The sequence below is a fragment of the Xyrauchen texanus genome, chromosome 10 (assembly GCF_025860055.1).
Source record: "Xyrauchen texanus isolate HMW12.3.18 chromosome 10, RBS_HiC_50CHRs, whole genome shotgun sequence".
Lineage (NCBI taxonomy): Eukaryota > Metazoa > Chordata > Actinopteri > Cypriniformes > Catostomidae > Xyrauchen > Xyrauchen texanus.
Genome location: NC_068285.1, coordinates 47,020,062 through 47,042,253, shown reverse-complemented (window position 1 = coordinate 47,042,253; position 22,192 = coordinate 47,020,062). Strand labels below are relative to the sequence as shown.

General features: G+C 37.1%; 1 protein-coding gene across 2 annotated transcripts in view; it reads right to left on the bottom strand.

Moving 5' to 3' along the window:
* Positions 1-1,355: 1,355 nt before the first annotated feature.
* Positions 1,356-22,192, bottom strand: part of LOC127650245 (cytosolic 5'-nucleotidase 3-like) — a 116,252-nt gene continuing 95,415 nt past the window's right edge. For both annotated transcript variants that reach the window (XM_052135558.1, XM_052135559.1), the window contains 4 exons: positions 6,465-6,554; positions 6,125-6,287; positions 2,256-2,456; positions 1,356-2,177 (listed from right to left, as the gene is read on the bottom strand). In XM_052135558.1, the coding sequence (XP_051991518.1) occupies positions 2,067-2,177; positions 2,256-2,456; positions 6,125-6,287; positions 6,465-6,554 (565 nt within the window). In that variant the 3' untranslated portion in view covers positions 1,356-2,066. The remainder of the gene's footprint in view (positions 2,178-2,255; positions 2,457-6,124; positions 6,288-6,464; positions 6,555-22,192) is intronic.

The window sequence follows — 22,192 nt, the reverse complement described above, 5'->3', positions numbered from 1 at the left end:
AAATCCATACTATTGATTTCTGTTGTTATGATTGTTCATTGTAAAAGATACAACCATGCTTCATTTCCCTGATCGTTTATGTATGTAAGTTCTGCAATAAAAAATAAAACAACTATAGTTGATGCTTCACATATATCTAGAGATTTGCGCAACTTGCGAATGAAGTCGATAACCACACATCAAATGACTATGTTTCATTTAGAGTAGAGGTGCTTATTGATGAAAACATCAATAGAGAGCTCAATAGTACTTATCGGATGCAGATGGACATTCATACCGGCATACAGCTCTCCTAAAAAGGAGAGCTGTATGCTGGTATGAATGTCCAAGGAGAGCTGTATGCCGGTATGAATGTCCATCTGCATCCGATAAGTACTATTGAGCTCTCAACCAATGATGCACTGGAGCTACGCAAGGACCGCCTCCCTCATTTCCATGTTGCACACGGAAAAGTAAAAATAAATACATGTATTTAATAAATAAATATATATGGGAATATATAAATATGGAAATAAATATATGTGAGAATAAATATATATAAAAAATAAATTAACACATAAATAAAAAAAATATGCAAAATAAATGAATAAATAATTAAAAGTTAAAAAGAATAAAAATAAAGTTAAAAATAAATATAGAAAATAATAAGGAATAAAGTCAAACAATAATAAATTCAGGAATACGTTTAATTAAAAACTTAATTATTTTTGTTTTATCAAGACATTTATTCCTTTATTTTTTATTATTACATTTATTTATTTATTATTTATCCAGGTTTGGACCTCCATATAGCTGACCGTTTTTCTTGTTTCATAAAAAAGTCCTGTTTACTGTTAGGCACGATCCACCTTTTTCCAGAATGTGGAAATGTTTTACAATTCAAAAAAGAGGCCCGTTTTTGTTTTAGGGACTTTTAACTCGCATAACCGGTAATGTGATGTTTAGCCTATTACATTAGTAAAAATTACCAAATAAAAACAAAAAGGTGGCTCATAGTGTCGATACTTTACGATGATTGTGTTTTGATAGTGCCTTTCTGTCAAAGTTTAAGGAGTGGAGAGATGACATCAAGCTATGGCCCAAGACACGTATAAAAAAGAATTGTGCTTGAACACACACATACTCCAATATAATGTAATCTAATACTTTTTGTTAGTTGATGGATCGCTCATTTCGGTAGTTTTTGCATCGCTTCTTATGTACACCAGAACCAGAAAACAGTCCAGCAGCAATCAGAATCATTATGGCGCCACCCAGTGGTTGCTCTGAAAACTGTAGATATCTTCTAGTGAGAGGATGGTATTTACTGATTCTACTTAACAAAAATTTTATTTTAATAAGCATTTGTCCTTAATATTTTTATTATGTGGTAACTGTCCCATCAACGGCCATCAGTCGTGACTATATTCACAATATAGCATGGCCTCTCATACCTTATTGCTTAAATAATTGCACATCAGGGGTTTACGTTATATTAGACAATTCATCTGGGTATCAGTGTCATCTTTCCTCAAATCATTCTGCGATCTCTACAAATAATAAATCAACTATTTATTGATTTGTTTAGTAGCCATGTAATAAGCAGTAGAATATAGTCAGCCTGTCTTTACATTACATCTCTTACATAGTGCATGTGTCAGACATTCCCTTGGAAAACAAGCTTCTCTTTTTTTTGGTCATCTGTCCATATTTTTTCATGTTCGTACTCATTAAATACACACATTATTAATAAATGCCACCAACTCTAAAATACAACATTTATTTGCGTGAGTGGAAAGACAAAGACTTGAACAATGAAATGAATTAATTAATTAACTACGGTTCTAAAAATGGGCCGATCCTCTGTCAGAAAGGGACGTATAGAACCATAATTCTTTAATCAATTTTTGACTGAACACAAATGTTTGAGCATACAAGAAATATAAATGCAATCCAGAGAACAATACAAAATGAAGGTGCAGAAGACGTTGAGGTTGCAAAACAATCAAATGTTATCCAAAACCTTTATAAAACTGGACTGAGGACAGGTCACTGATTCTGTCCTTACGTAAAAGATGAGTGAAAGTTCATTTTTGGCCTGTGATGTAGAGCAGGATACCATTGGGCACATCCATAGTTTCATCTTTTTCCAGGACAATGTCATAAGCATTTAAATATGACGGTTTCCTCTCTTCCACCTAAGAAAACACGTACAATGCATGAATTCAGAATAAGTGTTTTTTTTTCTCATTTTCAATGTGCTGTTGTGTTTTTACCTTATCATTGAGGTATCCTATCTTCAGGATGTTCTGCATATCTGTGACACCATCGGCCATGTGCAGATCTCCCAGTGAATCGCCAAGCAGCAGGACGTTACTGCGACTGCGCAGCTCGTGAAAGTGTTCAGTGTTCAGCAGAGCACCTTCACGTTTGTTATAGATGTGAATCAGCTGGCCTTTAAATGCTTGCAAAACACCCTGCAAGTTTGAACCAGAATAACAGCATAAGTTAATACTCACACTGAATTACATTAATGTAGTAATGTTTTTAGATTTCTGCTGTAATTGACAGCACTGAATCTCTGTTCACCAACCTTTATCCTCTTCAGCTATGCTGCCTTTAGTTCTGCAATTTAAAAGCCCCTGGATGCATGCAGTATGTGCTACCATTTGAAAGCTTAGAATCTGAACTTTTCACAGGACTCAATCACTTTTGCATTTAAGTTTAAATTTTTTTTAGCATGTGTCCAATATCTATGTCGAACAAAATGCGCCCTGTACGTTCCGATAACATGTTGTGGTGCACCTCACGAAACATACAGTTGATGTCAGAAGTTTACATCCACCTCAGCCAAATACATTTAAATAAAGTTTTTCACAATTCCTGACATTTATTGGTAGAAAACATTCCCTGTCTTAGGTCAGTTTAGATCACTACTTTATTTTAAGAATGTGAAATATCAGAATAATAGTAGAGAGAATTGTTTATTTCAGCTTTTATTTCTTTCATCACATTCCCAGTGGGTCAGAAGTTTACATACACTTTGTTAGTATTTAGTAGCATTGCCTTTAAATTGTTTAACTTGGGTCAAATGTTTTGGGTATCCTTCCACAAGCTTATTGCAATAAGTTGCTGGAATTTTGGCCAATACACCAGTTCTGTCTGGACGAATGAGTCAGTTTGTAGACCTCCTTGCTCGCACATGCTTTTTCAGTTCTGCCCACAAATGTTCTATCGGATTGGGTTCAGAACTTTGTGATGGCCACTCCAATACCTTGAGTTTGTTGTCCTTAAGCCAATTTGACACAACTTTGGAGATATACTTTGGGTCATTGTCCATTTGGAAGACCCATTTGTGACCAAGCTTTAACTTCCTGGCTGATGTCTTGAGATGTTGCTTCAATATATCCACATAATTTTCCTTCCTCATGATGCCATCTATTTTGTGAAGTGCACCAGTCCCTCCTGCAGCAAAACACCCCCACAACATGATGCTGCGACCCCACGCTTTACAGTTGGGATGGTGTTCTTTGGCTTGCAAGCCTCTGCCTTTTTCCTTCAAACATAACAATGGTCATTATCGCCAAACATTTTTTATCAGACCAGAGGACATTTCTCTGAAAAGTACGATCATTGACCACATATGCTGGTTTTGGAGAAGTGGCTTCTTCCTGGCTGAGCATCCTTTCAGGTTATAGGACTCATTTTACTGTGGATATAGATACTTGTTTACCGGTTTCCAGAGGTGTAGTGTTAAAAAAAGAGGTGGGTAAACTATAAATTCTGGTGGACCACGATGTGGTCACCCGGTAAGGTGGGCCACTGCGGTGTATGTGTATCCTGATGACATCGCTATAGGCTATCATTTGATGGTACTACCAAGGGTATCACTGGTTGTTCCCTCATCATAGGTCAAACAATCACTATTCAATTCATACATTAATCTAAGTTCTTGTTAAAGAGACCCAAGAAGGAATAATATGGTTGAAATCTATAAAGTTTACTAAATGACAAAACAGAGAGAACAAAAATATTTAAGAGAGATAGAGAGGGAGGCTTCTATCCAGGGCTTCCAATGCAACTTGTACATAATGATTAGGGATTTGGGATTATTTTCATACTCGATTAATCTGTTGAATATTTTCTCGATTAATCAATTAGTTGTTTGGTCTATAATATGTCAGAACAATGTGGATCGGTGTTTCCCAAAAGCCCAGGAGGATGACGTCCTCAAATGTCTCGTTTTGTCCACAACTCAAAGATATTCAGTTTACTGTCACAGAGGAGAGAAGACACTAGAACATATTCACATTTAACAAGCTGGAATCAAAGAAGTTTTTACTTTTGTCTTAAAAATGGCTCAACCCGACTAATTGATTATCAAAATAGTTTAGATAGTAAAATAGTGCAGATAACGATAGAAGAATGAATCTGGTGCCACATATTTTAATTTTAATCGTTTGGGCTAGTGAGTGATGGATGAATCTTGATGCAGTCTGCTGCTTCCTGCTGATTGGTCAACACTGACAGTAATGCAGCCAGGGTTTCCCATACGTTCATTTATTTGTGGCGGCCCACCACAATATCAACGCTGACCGCCACACATTGATTTTCGATTTATTTTTTATTTTTTACTAAGCCTATTTAAAATCGTAGCCTATTTGATTGCAGAGAGCCGTAGCGCATTCGCGCAGCACTAGCTACCTCTCGCTCGTCCCTCTCTCTCTGTCTCACCCGTACCTCTCGCGCTCTCTCTCCGTCATGGAACACCGCAGCGTAAATCTGTCCAACACAGCACTGTCAGTTATTACTTATTAGCCAGCATGCAAGGAGCCTAGCTAATAAGGAAAGCTAAGTTATTGTTAGAATACAGCTGGATTTTTGAGGTCAGCACGCTGTATATAGCTGGTAGGAGTCAATATCGATGCACGCGCATGGGAAACACTGGCAGCAGCGCATTATGAAAGACTTCATCTTAGGTTTAACAACCTATGAAACTAATAATGAACAATATGAAACTAAAACGACATAAGCGTAATTTAAAATGGCTTAGGAACTATCTATTTAGAGGTGGATAAACACAATTTAGAGGTGGATAAACCCACTTTGGAGGTGGGTAAACGCTATTTCCGAATTTTGGGAGGTGCGTAAACGCCGTTTACGTGCGTTTAGCCTCCACTACATCCCTGCCGGTTTCCTCCAGCATGTTCACAATGTCCTTTGCTGGTGTTCTGGGATTGATTTGAACTATTCGCACCAAACTATGTTCATCTCTAAGAGACAAGTCAAGTCATTTTTATTTGTATAGCGACTTTCACAACACACACTGTTTCAAAGCAGCTTTACAGAAAATCACGCATTAACAGAAAATTAAACTGTAATTAGTGTTCGGACCATCGTCCGTGGACTTAAATCAAGTGATGAAATTAAATCGAGTAATAAGAGGCAGGTTTTTGTGCAGAAATACTATGCACAAAAGTGCTGCAACTGTTATTTACATATATATAATTTTGTATCTGTGTCCAATCTTATGATTTGATCATATTTTAATATATATAAAAATATGATCAAATCATAAGATTGGACCCATATACAAAATTATTTGGATGTGAAAATTGCAGGCGGCAGCCAAAATATACCGCAGGGCTGAAGATGCCAACATGAAACAGCATTTGCAACATATTTTACTTCAGTCATGTTATGTTAATTTCAACCAGATATTCAGGATTAGAGAAAAAACGTAGAGCAAATTAATTTTATCTATCAGGAATTGATTGGATGGTCAAAAGCGGACGTTCCAGATCAGATGGAGTCAGAGCTGGATGTGAATTTGGAGGACTACTGCCTACCTGAAACACCACTGACACACTTCTGAGGAGGCTTTTTGACACAGACGTGGAGGCTAAAGGTGTAATGAGCATCTCCACATATTCCAATATTAATACTTTATTTATTTTTTTAATCTTCTGTATCATTATTTGCTATTATTTCAAATTACTACATTTTGATAAAAGACAAACATTAATTTATTTGGGACAACATGCATTGATGAACTGTTAATAATGAGACTAGAACTATGTATTAAGAAAATGAATAGTGTCATTTGTGATTTAATATTGACTTTATATTTGAATAAAAAACTCACAGACTCGTCAAAGTCCATGTAGTTGGAGAACACTTTGACATTGGGGTGAAAAACTCCAGCTTGTCTGATGACCTCCTCCAACACGTCACCAATACCAGCAGAGAAGATCAACAGAGGAACACACATCTGATGCAGATTATCAAAAAACTGCTGGTAGCCCTCCCTGCACACAACAAACACATCATCAGCTGGTTAAAATGCTGAAGATCTCTGAATGAGACACTGTCAGATATTATTGTGTATTATCATCACAATCGATAAGAGGTTATAGTTTGAACTCCCACAAATAAGAGTAACTACTGTATTTGTTGAAATACTGTCTTCATGATAATGTTCTCACCTCAGCATGGCTTCAGACTCTCTGACCGCAGGAGCTAAATTATCTTTCCTGATCTTCTGCTGTACGAGCAGCTCGTGGGCTTTAGTCCACCTGCACACATGCACACACACCTCCACTGACATGTGCAACAACTGAGCAGAAACAATCTTGCAATTTGTGTAAACACAACACAATGAAGTGTATTGAGGGAAACACATACCATTTAGAACGAAAACACAAACCTAAGAAACACAATATTTTTAACATAACAAAACACCCTAATGCAGACACTGTAACCCAAAGATCCAACGCCAACACAAGACAATAGTTCAGAATATGTACAATGTACAGAGAGTTGGAGGAAAACAAATAAGGCTATAAAAAAAATATGTAGTTTTGTGCCTTTTAATGTTAATGTTTAAAGTTAATGGTTAACTTTTAGCAGATAAAATTTGTTATCAGTCAGTCTTTCTCTTCTGGAAACTGACCAGAAATATTGATAATTCATAGACCTCGCTACACCTGGTATTTTAAGATGGATTTTGGGTGATCTGATCATAACTGGACAGCGCTAAATATATCTGAAAAGAGGTTTAGTGACCAGGGTAGGGTTGCACCAGCTGTGGGTAAGGTCTCACTTAAGTTTGGATGTAACGTTCACACTAAGTTCTTAGTAATTACTAGTTAGTTTGTAACTAAGTCAGTGCTTCATTTGGTTGCACCACCTGTTCTTAAGTTAAGACTTGACTAGTAGATCATAAGCTCTTCGTAAAGTAATGCGTAGACACATAATATAATGTTTATCTGTATTCATCCAATAAACAGCCTTCAAATTTTACACAGAACTACTAAACAATTTCAATTTGATCTTGTTATGGTTGATGTTCAAACCGTAACTGTCAGCTGTAATAAATTAAATCCCCATTAAAATACAATACGTAATAAAAGTAGATTTCATAAATAGTATATTTGCCGTGTGTAAATAACAATAAATAGGAACTGTATCTAAAATAAATAAGGGATGAAAAATAAATACTAATACAACAGACTGGAAAAATAGACTGTAACGTAGTTCACCGGGTGTGTATAATCACGACCCGGCCCCGCCCTCCGCCCTGCCACATTCCTCCCTCGTTCTCTCAGGCAGGGGGGTGTACGCATTACATACCCCCTTTCCCTGGGAGGGGCGTGCCTTTTACCCCGTCTGCCGGCAGGTCATCCCCGTCTACCTGGACGAGGGAGGGGACATGGGGAGGGAAACCGAAATAATTACATAAGGGGGTACTTCCTGTAACAGTGTAGTACCCCCCCAAAAAACACTGTCAAATTTAAATGAGAGGGAAAAGGACAACGACAGCCGCGCCTCTCCGGGCGTATTGGAGACAGACCTCCAGCCCCTGGCGGACGGCAGCGAGCCCCTCCCCATTTCAGCGGCTGGTAGGTGACTCCTCCGCCCCTGGCAGCGGCCCTGACTGCTCCAGGCGGCCGGGCTCCTCGTACCCCAGCAGATGGCCGCGGCTGCTCCGTTAGGGTGGACGGTAGTGGCGAGAACTCTACTACGGCATATCACTCCTCCTTCCCGGATTTCGGCACCAGTGTAACGTAGTTCAATGGGAAGGAGGCGGCAAGAACCGGCTTGACAATATAAATAATATTTTAATAATAAACTGAAACAAAAGACACAAACGCACACACATGACGGACATGTCCGTAAACTATCTCTCTTTCCTGCACAATCCTCCGCAGTCGACCTTTATACTTCTCGGATGCTTGATTATCCTGATAAGGGACCGGGTGTGTATAATCACGACCCGGCCCCGCTCTCCGCCCTGCCACATGGACATTTATTCATTTTAATATCTTATATATATTTTGAATGTGTTGAAACTTGACACCGGGACACGCATCCTGAAAACTGCCCCATTAGAATGGTTTCATGCTGAAGAGCTGCTTAAAAGTATTTTTTTCTCTCTCAAATGTAAACGAGTGTAAATGTCAAAATCATACTGTATGTTGAAAGGATTGAAGTCTGTCACGCAAAACGAGCTCATTGATATCATAAAATATCAGTCTGCTTTTTTATTCCATCCTTTACTCCTGGTTGGAGGCTTCCGTGAATATTTAGAGTATACGTAGGGTTATGTTCTACCTAAGTTTAATGGTGCAATGCTCAAATATTTAGTAGTGTGTAAATTGTGACTTAATGCCCATTTACGCCACAACTAGGCTAAGTTGTAACATACAACTGGTGCAACCGGCCCCAGAAGTGTTTGAAAAGATAAAACCCACAGGTTGATGACGTGAGACATCTCAAAACTCATAGATTCGTACTACGCCCTCCTTTACTTCCGAGTTCGTTCTTCAAGGTAGCTGGGCAAGACCAGGACAAGACAATGTATGTTCTTTATATTGAGAAACAGCAAAAGTCTATATTTCCTCCCTGCTTATTGTTGAACGCAAGCCATACACTTGATCCTCCCTTACAATGACCACGTTTACATGCACATAAGAAACCAAAAGCGCCATTCTGAAATGTCATGCAAACAAAATGTTGATTTCCTCACGCTGTTTAAGGGATTAAGAGAAAATGTTTTAACACACCTAGGTTTCTCTCAGAGAATGTGGCATATGTGGTCATATAAATGCATAAGCGCTGTTCTGATGGGTGTTTGATCAGTGCGCATGTGTGGAACAGACCGGGACAAAAAACGTCAGGATGGAGTCCAACAGCAAGTCAACACTGCGGAAGTATAGTGGGAAAATCACATACAGGATTATCTATACTCAATTATAAACAACAATGTAAAGTACAGACATTACCTCACGCTTGCATATACGCGCTTGTACACAGGGTTGGGAGGGTTACTTTTGAAATGTATTCCAGTACAGATTACAGAATACATGCTGTAAAATGTAATTTGTAACATATTCTGTTAGATTACTCAAAGTCAGTAACATATTCTAAATACTTTGGATAACTTCTTCAGCACTGGTAGATTTTTTTCACTTTTTTTGACTATAAAAATTCTGTCAGTACAGTACGACAAATACACATGATAAAAATACATTCTCTGAAAAAAAAAAAAAAAAAAAATATATATATATATATATATATATATATATATATATATATCTATATCTAATGCAGTGTTGTTTCTAAACCAAGAAACATCAAATGTATCTTGTTTTAAGGATTTTTAGATATTTTTTACAGAGAAACAATAAAAAAATATATTATCAAGAATATGATTTTTGTCCTAATATCAAAGGTCTTACTAGAAAAAAAGAAATTATGATCCAACGTGAATTTTCTTGATAAAAAAATATGATCGTGTCTGGTAACATGTGCATGTAAAATGGCTAGAAATAACATTTTAGCTTAGCGTAAAGCTGAGAATTTACACAAGGTTTATTTCTATTTCTTCTGCTCCAAACTTACTTCAAACGTACTTCTCTGTCTGCTCGTATGAATGTAACACATCATAAGAAAGTGTTTCACCGCTGTTCAAATGCACTTTGGATCACATCATTTATATGTAGAAATGTTTCCATCTTAATAGACTAAATATTAAATGATCATTACCAATGATTTAAACTGTAACTGTAGTGGAATAATACAGTAAATACGTAATCCCGTTACATGTATTATGTTACTCCCCAACCCTGCTCATACATTGGTGGAATCCCAGAGTTTTACATGAGAGGGAAATCCCACTAATATTGCAATTCAGCCCCAGGTCGCAATAGAAAGTGAAGAAAATAAACACAGCAACAACTCTAGAATATCTGGAAATAAAGCAAAGCAATGGAGAATAAAATAGCTTCCTCGGATGCAATGCTTGTTATTTACGCAGGGAAATTACGTTGTTGTAGAGTCAGAGGAGAACTGGCCCCCACAGTGAGTCTGGTTTCTCCCAAGGTTATTTTTCTCCATTAATCAACATCTTATGGAGTTTTGTGTTCCTTGCCACAGTCGCTTTCAGCTTGCTCACTGGGGTTATTAATACAATTATTATTTAATTATTTTTAAACAAGATTAAGAATCGTATTTTATCTAATTACACAATGATGACTCATAGACATTATAGATTTCATAGTTTTATCTTCTGTTAATGCCTGATCTTCTGTAAAGCTGCTTTGAAACAATGTGTGTTGTGAAAGGCGCTATACAAATAAAATTTACTTGACTTGAGAAAGCTGTTTACTGACCGAGCCGCATGTATATGGGAATAAAGAATACGCTGCTAACACAGCTCAAGTAAACGCAAACACTGTTTTCGAGCCTCAAGCAATAAACAATTTTCTGGTGTCCATGTAAATGTAGTCAATGGCTATGTTACATGCACCCTCATAACGCAATTACAATGTGATTAAGGCATTTCTGTTATTAAACTGATATTGCGATTATGCTAATAATCAGAACTAGAAAAAGTTCGTCGAGACAAACTTTAAGTTGGCTTGTGAAAGTTTGGACCAGAAAGTTTGAAGTTTAAAGTAGTTTGAAGTTTAAAGTAGTTTGAAGTTTAAATTAGTTTATAGTTTAAATTAGTTTAAAGTTTAAATTAGTCTAAAGTTTAAATTAGTTTGAATTTTAAAGTAGTTTATAGTTTAAATTAGTCTAAAGTTTAAATTAGTTTGAATTTTAAAGTAGTTTGAAGATTAAATTAGTTCAAAGTTTAAAGTAGTCTAAAGTTTAAATTAGTTTGAATTTTAAAGTAGTTTATTGTTTAAAGTAGTTTGAAGTTTAAAGTAGTTTATAGTTTAAACGAGTTTAAAGTTTAAATTAGTTTAAAGTAGTTTGTAGTTTAAAGTAGTTAAAAGTTTAACTTAGTTGCTAGATAGATAGATAGATAGATAGATAGATAGACACTCAGATAGATAGATAGAGAGATAGATAGATATTTACCCTCAAATAGATAGATAGATATACATAGATAAATATTTACCCTCAGATAGATAGATAGATATTGACCCTCAAATAGATAGATAGATAGATATTGACCCTCAGATAGATAGATAGATAGATAGACAGACAGATAGATGCTAGCACATTTTAGCATTTTTTAGTACTTCGCTAGGTGATACTGGCATGTGTTAGCATAATGCTAGCACGCTTTTAGCATGTTTTAGCACTTCGCTAGGTGAGGCTAGCATGTGTTAAGCATGATGCTACCACGTTTTTAGCATGTTTTAAGCACTTCGAGCTAGGTGCTGATGCTAGCATAGCATGTGTTAGCATAGATGATGCTATAGCACGCTTTTAGCATTTTTTAAGCACTTCAGCTAGGCGTATGCTAGAATGTGTTAGCATGATGTCAGCACATTTTTAGCATGTTTTAAGCACTTCGCTAGGCGATGCTAAGCATGTGTTAACATGATGCTAAGCACATTTTTAGCATGTTTTAAGACTCCGCTAGGCAATGCTAACATGTGTTAACATGATGCTAAGACGCTTTTAGCATGTTTTAGCAATTCGCTAGGCGATGCTAAGCATGTGTTAAGCATGATGCTAAGACGCTTTTAAGCACTTCGCTAGGCGATGCTAGCATGTGTTAAGCATGATGCTATCACGCTTTTAGCATGTTTTAACACTTTGCTAGGCGATGCTAAGCATGTGTTAACATGATGCTAAGACGCTTTTAGCATGTTTTAGCACTTCGCTAGGCGATGCTAGCATGTGTTAGCATGATGCTATCACGTTTTTAGCATTTTTTAGCACTTTGCTAGGCGATGCTAGCATGTGTTAGCATGATGCTATCACGTTTTTAGCATTTTTTAGCACTTTGCTAGGCGATGCTAGCATGTGTTAGCATGATGCTAGCACGTTTTTAGCATGTTTTAGCACTTCGCTAGGCAATGCTAGCATGTGTTAACATGATGCTAGCACGTTTTTAGCATGTTTTAGCACTTCGCTAGGCGATGCTATGATGTGTTAGCATGATTCCCAAACAAATGACTCTAATGAGCCGGTTCTTTTGAATCTACAGTGTGAAACATACAGTGTGACCAGTGTAGTCTGATTCCCAAATTAATGACTCTAATGAGCCAGTTCTTTTGAATCTAAAATGTGTTAGCATGATTCCCAAACAAATGAGTTTGGAGTATGTGGAGTTAAAGCTCTAGGAGGAGATAGATATAGAAATTTCACCGCTAAGAAGAATAAGAAGAATCGGAATAATAACTAGAAAAAAAAGTTCGTCGAGACAAACTTTAAGTTGGCTTGTGAAAGTTTGGACCAGAAAGTTTGAAGAAGTTTAAAGTAGTTTGAATTTTAAATTTGTTTATAGTTTAAATTAGTTTGAAGTTTAAATTAGTTTAAAGTAGTTTATAGTTTAAATTAGTTTGAAGTTTAAATTAGTTTAAAGTAGTTTATAGTTTAAATTAGTTTAGTTTAAATTAGTTTAAAGTAGTTTAAAGTTTAACTTAGTTGCTAGATAGATAGATAGATAGATAGATAGATAGATAGACAGACACTCAGATAGATAGAGAGATAGATAGATAGATATTTACCCTCAGATAGATAGATAGATAGATAGATAGATCGACATTGACCCTCAGATAGATAGATAGACAACAGACAGACAGAGAGACAGATAGATAGATATTGACCCTCAGATAGATAGATTGATGGATTGATTGATTGATCCTTGCTACCCTGAGTCCCATGAACAAAGCCAGAAGTCTTTATGTTGTTCTGTTGCAGAGATATGTGATTTGTTACTCGGTTGCTAGGGTAACCCCATATGGTTGCTAGGAAGTTAACATAGTGATACTTATCAAGTCTTCTTGCCATCCTGATTGAAATAAATCAACCCAGACGTCTCTACGATTTTCTGTTGCAGAGATATGTGATTTGTTACTCGGTTGCTAGGGTAACCCCATCTGGTTGTTAGGCAGTCACCATAGTGATACTTATCAAGTGTTCTTGACATCCTGACTGAAATAAACCAACCCAGAAGTCTCTACGATTTTCTGGTCCAGAGATATGTGATTTGATACTCGGTTGCTAGGGTAACCCAATGTGGTTGCTAGGCAGTTACCATAGTGATACTTATCAAGTCTCCTTGACATCCTGATTGAAATAAATCAACCCAGAAGTCTCTATGATTTTCTGGTGCATAGATATGTGATTTGTTACTCGGTTGCTAGGGTAACCCCATCTGGTTGCTAGGCAGTTACCATAGTGATACTAATGAAGTGTCCTTGCCATCCTGATTGAAATAAGTCAATCCGGAAGTCTCTACGCTTTTCTGATGCTGAGATATGTGATTTGTTACTCGGTTGCTAAGGTAACCCCATGTGGTTGCTAGGCAGTTACCATAGTGATACTTATCAAGTCTCCTTGCCATCCTGATTGAAATAAATCAACCCAGAAGTCTCTCTGATTTTCTGGTGCAGAGATATGTGATTTGTTACTCGGTTGCTAGGTTAACCCCATCTGGTTGTTAGGCAGTCACCATAGTGATACTTATCAAGTCTTCTTGACATCCTGATTGAAATAAACCAACCCAGAAGTCTCTACGATTTTCTGGTCCAGAGATATGTGATTTGTTACTCGGTTGCTAGGGTAACCCAATGTGGTTGCTAGGCAGTTACCATAGTGATATTTATCAAGTCTCCTTGACATCCTGATTGAAATAAATCAACCCAGAAGTCTCTACGATTATCTGGTGCAGAGATATGTGATTTGTTACTTGGTTGCTAGGTTAACCACATCTGGTTGCTAGGCAGTTACCATAGTGATACTAATGAAGTCTCTTTGCCATCCTGATTGAAATAAGTCAATCCGAAGTCTCTACATTTTTCTGATGCAGAGATATGTGATTTGTTACTCGGTTGCTAAGGTAACCCCATGTGGTTGCTAGGCAGTTACCATAGTGATACTTATCAAGTCTCCTTGCCATCCTGATTGAAATAAATCAACCCAGAAGTCTCTCTGATTTTCTGGTGCAGAGATATGTGATTTGTTACTCGGTTGCTAGGGTAACCCCATGTGGTTGCTAGGCAGTTACCATAGTGATACTTATCAAGTCTCCTTGCCATCCTGATTGAAATAAATGAACCCAGAAGTCTCTCTGATTTTCTGGTGCAGAGATATAGTTATTGCTAAACGGTTGCTAGGGTACTCTGTTTAGTTGCTAGGGAGTGGCTTGACAGCTGCCAATCATGAAACTCCAAAGGCTGCTTGTCAGTATGAATGATATAAACCAACTACCATGCCTCTGTGACATTCAGAATGGAAAATATCCCTCTATGGATTTTGGTTGTTAAGGTGCTCGACAATGGTTGCTAGGGAGGGGCTAGGAAGTGTTGAGGTGATTCATGATTGGCTGTTTGCTGCCCCGAGTCAAACGAGACCACCCTTGTGTTTCTATGACACTTCTATCCGGAGATATCCCTTTGATATCTTTCATTAGAAGTCTATGGGAGTTGTTGCTATGGTGCTTTAAATTGTTGCTAGGGCGTGGCTTGATAGCTTCACAATGATCCCGAGAGACTGATTGGTCGTCTGAGTAAAATGAGCCCGCCCCCTTGTCTCTATGACACTGTGATCCAGAACTATGTTCAATAAAAAATCCCTATGCAATGAGGGAGAGAGAGAGGGAGAGATGCAGGGCTGACAGGCCCTTTTTGTCTGTGTGTGTTCCCAAATTAATGACTCTAATGAGCCGGTTCTTTTGACTCTACAGTGTGAAACATACAGTGTGACCAGTGTAGTCTGATTCCCAAATTAATGACTCTAATGAGCCAGTTCTTTTGAATCTACAGTGTGAAACACAGTGTGACCAGTGTAGTCTGATTCCCAAATGAATGACTCTAATGATCCAGTTCTTTTGAATCTACAGTGTGAAACATACAGTGTGACCAGTGTAGTCTGATTCCCAAATGAATGACTCTAATGAGCCAGTTCTACAGTGTAGTGTTAAAAAAGTTTAACTTAGTTGCTAGATAGATAGATAGATAGATAGATAGATAGATAGATATTTACCCTTAGATATATAGAGAGATAGATATAGATAGATAGAGAGAGAGAGATAGATATTTACCCTCAGATAGATAGATAGATAGATAGATAGATAGATAGATAGATAGATAGATAGATAGATAGATAGATATTGACCCTCAGATAGATGCTAGCACGTTTTTAGCATGTTTTAGCGTGTGGCTAGGAAGATTTTAGGTCATTACTTTTTGGCTGCTTGATAAAAGAAATCCTCTGAGGGAGAGAGAGAGGGAGAGATGCAGGGCTGACAGGCCCTTTTTGTCTGTGTGTGTGAAAATGTCAGTTGGAATTTGAATTTCTGAACATTCCGCAATGTTAAGTCAATGGGAGTTTTTTCCGAGTTTGATCATCATTTTTAGGAAAACCGTAAGTCCGATCAGTTAGAAAAGATATAGCACACTATTCGGAATTAGTCTGAAGGTCTGTGCCGAGTTTGGTGCCTGTAGCTTAAAAGCTCTAGGAGGAGTTAGTCTTGGTAATTTTAGTCTCAGAAGAATAATAATAACTAGATTAAAAGTTTGAGTACAAACTTTAAGTTGGCTTGTGAAAGTTTGGACCCGAAAGTTTGAAGAAGTTTGAAGAAGTTTAAAGTAGTTTGAAGTTTAAATTAGTTTAAATGAGTTTAAAGTAGTTTATAGTTTAAAGTTTAACTTAGTTGCTAGATAGATAGATAGATAGAGAGATACAGAGATAGATAGATAGATAGATAGATAGATAGATAGATAGATAGACCCTCAGATAGATAGATAGATAGAGAGAGAGAGAGATAGACATTGACCCTCAGATAGATAGATAGACAACAGACAGACAGAGAGACGGATAGATAGATAGATATTGACCCTCAGATAGATAGATAGATAGATAGATAGATAGATAGATAGATAGATAGATATTGACCCTCAGATAGATAGATAGATAGATAGATAGATAGATAGATAGATATTGACCCTCAGATAGATAGATAGATAGATAGATAGATATTGACCCTCAGATAGATAGATAGATAGATAGATAGATAGATAGATAGATATTGACCCTCAGATAGATTTCATTTCGCTAGGCGATCCTAGCATGTGTTAGCATTATGCTAGCACAATTTTATCATGTTTTAACACTTCGCTAGGCGATGCTAGCATGTGTTAGCATGATGCTAAGCATGTGTTAGCATGATGCTAAGACGCTTTTAGCATGTTTTAAGCACTTCGCTAGGCGATGCTAAGCATGTGTTAGCATGATGCTAAGCACGTTTTTAGCATTTTTTAGCACTTCGCTAGGGATGCTAAGACGCTTTTAGCATTTTTTAGCACTTCGCTAGGCGATTTTAGCATGATGCTAAGACGCTTTTAGCATTTTTTAAGCACTTCGCTAGGCGATGCTAAGCATGTGTTATCATGATGTTAACACGCTTTTAGCATTTTTTAAAACTTCGCTAGGCGATGCTAGCATGTGTTATCATGATGTTAAGACGCTTTTAAGCATGGTTTAAGACTTCCCTAGGCGACGCCAAGATGTGTTAAGCATGATGCTAAGACGCTTTTAAGCATTTTTTAAGCACTTCGCTAGGCGATGCTAAGCATGTGTTAAGCATGATGCTAAGACGCTTTTAGCATGTTTTAAGCACTTCGCTAGGCGATGCTAAGCATGTTTTAAGCATGATGCTAAGACGCTTTTAAGCATGTTTTAAGACTTCGCTAGGCGATGCTAAGATGTTTTAAAGCATGATGCTAAGACGCTTTTAAGCATTTTTAAGCACTTCGCTAGGCGATGCTATGATGTGTTAAGCATGATGCTAAGACGCTTTTAGCATGTTTTAAGCACTTCGCTAGGCGATGCTAAGATGTGTTAAGCATGATGCTAAGACGCTTTTAAGCATGTTTTAAAGACTTCGCTAGGCGATGCTAAGATGTGTTAAGCATGATGCTAAGATGTTTTTAAGCATTTTTAAGCACTTCGCTAGGGATGCTAAGACGCTTTTAAGCATTTTTTAAGCACTTCGCTAGGCGATTTTAAGCATGATGCTAAGACGCTTTTAAGCATTTTTTAAGCACTTCGCTAGGCGATGCTAAGCATGTGTTATCATGATGTTAACACGCTTTTAGCATTTTTTAAAACTTCGCTAGGCGATGCTAAGCATGTGTTATCATGATGTTAAGCAAGTTTTTAAGCATGGTTTAAGCACTTCCCTAGGCGACGCTAAGCATGTGTTAAGCATGATGCTAAGACGCTTTTAAGCATTTTTTAGCACTTCGCTAGGCGATGCTAAGCATGTGTTAAGCATGATGCTAAGACGCTTTTAGCATGTTTTAAGCACTTCGCTAGGCGATGCTAAGATGTTTTAAGCATGATGCTAAGACGCTTTTAAGCATGTTTTAAGCACTTCGCTAGGCGATGCTAAGATGTGTTAAGCATGATGCTAAGACGCTTTTAGCATTTTTTAGCACTTCGCTAGGCGATGCTATGATGTGTTAAGCATGATGCTAGCACATTTTTAGCATGTTTTAGCACTTCGCTAGGCGATGCTAGCATGTGTTAGCATGATGCTAAGCACGTTTTTAGCATTTTTTAGCACTTCGCTATGCTATGATGTGTTAGCATGATTCCCAAACAAATGACTCTAATGAGCCAGTTCTTTTGAATCTACAATGTGAAACTTACAGTGTGACCAGTGTAGTCTGATTCCCAAATTAATGACTCTAATGAGCCAGTTCTATTGACTCTACAGTGTAGTGTTAAAAAAGTTTAACTCAGTTGATAGATAGATAGATAGATAGATAGATAGATAGATATTTATCCTCAGATAGATAGATAGATAGATAGATAGATAGATATTTATCCTCAGATAGATAGATAGATAGATAGATAGATATTTATCCTCAGATAGATAGATAGATAGATAGATAGATAGATAGATAGATAGACAGATAGACAATTTTTAGCATGTTTTAGCGTGTGGCTATGAAGATTTTAGGTCATTACTTTTTGGCTGCTTGATAAAAGAAATCCTCTGAGGGAGACAGAGAGGGAGAGATGCAGGGCTGACAGGCCCTTTTTGTCTGTGTGTGTGAAAATGGCAGTTGAGATTTAAATTTCTGAACATTCCGCAATGTTAAGTCAATGGGAGTTTTTTCCAAGTTTGATCGTCATTTTTAGGAAAACCGTAAGTCCGATCAGTTAGAAAAGATATAGCACACTATTCGGGATTAGTCTGAAGGTCTGTGCCGAGTTTGGTGCCTGTAGCTTAAAAGCTCTAGGAGGAGATAGTCTTGGTAATTTTAGTCTCAGAAGAATAATAATAATAATAATAATAATAATAAGTTTAAATAGGATTTCAGTAAGTTGGCTCTCACAAGCCAACTTAACTAGAAAAAAAAGTTCGTCGAGACAAACTTTAAGTTGGCTTGTGAAAGTTTGGACCAAAAAGTTTGAAGAAGTTTAAAGTAGTTTGAAATTTAAAGTAGTTTAAAGTTTAACTTAGTTGCTAGATAGATAGATAGATAGATACATAGAGAGATAGACACTCAGATAGATAGATAGATATTTACCCTCAGATAGATAGATAGTTATTGACCCTCAGATAGATAGATAGACAGATAGATAGATGCTAGCACGTTTTTAGCATGTTTTAGCAATTCGCTAGGCGATGCTAGCATGTGTTAAGCATGATGCTAGCACATTTTTAGCATTTTTAAGCACTTCGCTAGGTGATGCTAGCATGTGTTAGCATGATGCTAAGCACGCTTTTAGCATGTTCTAAGCACTTCGCTAGGCAATGCTAAGCATGTGTTAAGATGATGCTAAGACGCTTTTAGCATTTTTAAGCACTTCGCTAGGCAATGCTAATGACGCTTTTAACATGTTTTAAGCACTTCGCTAGGCAATGCTAAGCATGTGTTAGCATGATGCTAAAGACGCTTTTAGCATGTTTTAAGACTTCGCTAGGCTTTGCTAGCATGTGTTAAGATGATGCTAAGACGCTTTTAGCATTTTTAAGCACTTCGCTAGGCGTATGCTAAGCATGTGTTAACATGATGCTAGCCCGCTTTTAGAATTTTTAAGCACTTCGCTAGGTGATGCTAAGCATGATGCTAACGACGCTTTTAGCATTTTCTAGCACTTCGCTAGGGCGATGCTAAGACGCTTTTAGCATTTTTTAGCACTTCGCTAGGCGTATGCTAGACGCTTTTAGCATGTTTTAGCACTTCGCTAGGCGATGCTAAGCATGTGTTAAGCATGATGCTAGCACGCTTTTAGCATGTTTTAGCACTTCGCTAGGCGATTTTGCATGATGCTAGCACGTTTTTAGCATGTTTTAGCGTGTGGCTATGAAGATTTTAGGTCATTACTTTTTGGCTGGTTGATAAAAGAAATCCTCTGAGGGAGAGAGAGAGGGAGAGATGCATGGCTGACAGGCCCTTTTTGTCTGTGTGTGTGAAAATGTCAGTTGGAATTTGAATTTCTGAACATTCCGCAATGTTAAGTCAATGGGAGTTTTTTCCGAGTTTGATCGTCATTTTTAGGAAAACCGTAAGTCCGATCAGTTAGAAAAGATATAGCACACTATTCGGGATTAGTCTGAAGGTCTGTGCCGAAGTTTGGTGCCTGTAGCTTAAAAGCTCTAGGAGGAGTTAGATATAGAAATTTCAGAGTAAGAATAATAATAATAATAATAATAATAAGTTTAAATAGGATTTCAGTAAGTTGGCTCTCACAAGCCAACTTAACTAGAAAAAGTTCGTCGAGACAAACTTTAAGTTGGCTTGTGATAGTTTGGACCAAAAAGTTTGAAGTTTAAAATAGTTTGAAGTTTAAAGTAGTTTGAAGTTTAAATTAGTTTGAATTTTAAAGTAGTTTGAAGATTAAATTAGTTCAAAGTTTAAAGTAGTCTAAAGTTTAAATTAGTTTGAATTTTAAAGTAGTTTATTGTTTAAAGTAGTTTGAAGTTTAAAGTAGTTTATAGTTTAAATGAGTTTAAAGTTTAAATTAGTTCGTAGTTTATTGTTTAAAGTAGTTTGTAGTTTAAAGTAGTTAAAAGTTTAACTTAGTTGCTAGATAGATAGATAGATAGATAGATAGATAGATAGACAGTCAGCTAGATAGATAGATAGATAGATAGATAGATATTTACCCTTAGATATATAGAGAGATAGATAGATAGATAGATATTTACCCTCAGATAGATAGATAGATATAGATAGATAAATATTTACCCTCAGATAGATAGATAGATAGATAGATAGATCTTGACCCTCAAATAGATAGATAGATAGATAGATATTGACCCTCAGATAGATAGATAGATAGATAGATAGACAGACAGATAGATGCTAGCACGTTTTTAGCATTTTTTAGTACTTCGCTAGGTGATACTAGCATGTGTTAGCATGATGCTAGCACGTTTTTAGCATCTTTTAGCACTTCGCTTGGCGATGCTAGCATGTGTTAGCATGATGCTAGCACGCTTTTAGCATGTTTTAAGCACTTCGGTAGGTGATGCTAACATGTGTTAAGCATGATGCTAAGACGCTTTTAGCATGTTTTAAGCACTTCGCTAGGCGATGCTAACATGTGTTAAGATGATGCTAAGACGCTTTTAGCATTTTTTTGCACTTCAGCTAGGCTGATGCTAAGACGCTTTTAGCATGTTTTAAAGACTCGCTAGGCGATGCTAAGCATGTGTTAGCATGATGCTAGCACATTTTAAGCATGTTTTAAGCACTTCGCTAGGCGATGCTAAGCATGTGTTAAGCATGATGCTAAAGACATTTTTATCATTTTTTGCACTTCGCTAGGCGATGTTAAGACGCTTTAAGCATGTTTTAAAGACTTTGCTAGGCGATGCTAACATGTGTTAGCATGATGCTAAGACGCTTTTAAGCATTTTTTGCACTTCGCTAGGCGATGCTAAGACGCTTTTAGCATGTTTTAAGCACTGCTAGGCGATGCTAACATGTGTTAAGCATGATGATAAGACGCTTTTAGCACTTCGCTAGGCGATTTTGCATGATGCTAAGCACATGTTTAGCTTGTTTTAAGCACTTCGCTAGTCAATGCTAGCATGTGTTAAGCATGATGCTAAGACGCTTTTAGCATGTTTTAGCGTGTGGCTAGGAAGATTTTAGGTCATTACTTTTGGCTGCTTGATAAAAGAAATCCTCTGAGGGAGAGAGAGAGGGAGAGATGCAGGGCTGACAGGCCCTTTTTGTGTGTGTGTGTGAAAATGTCAGTTGAATTTGAATTTCTGAACATTCCAGCAATGTTAAGTCAATGGGAGTTTTTTCTGAGTTTGATCGTCATTTTTAGGAAAACCGTAAGTCCGATCAGTTAGAAAAGATATAGCACACTATTCGGGATTAGTCTGAAGGTCTGTGCCGAGTTTGGTGCCTGTAGCTTAAAAGCTCTAGGAGGAGTTAGATATAGAAATTTCAGAGTAAGAAGAATAATAATAACTAGATAGGTACATTTCCTGAAGAAAATGTGAGTGGTGCTTGCCGTGGCAAAACTCGTGAAACAGCATGTTATAACTTGAAAAGAGCAAAAATTATGGTCATGAATAAATCAACCCAGAAGTCTGTATGATTTTCTGGTGCAGAAATATGTGATTTGTTACTCGGTTGCTAGGGTAAGCCCATGTGGTTGCTATGCAGTTACCAAGGTAATACAATACATGGCTCCTTTCCATCCTGAGTGAAATAAGTCAACCCGAAGTCTCTACGCTTTTGTGATGCAGAGATATGTTATTTGTTAG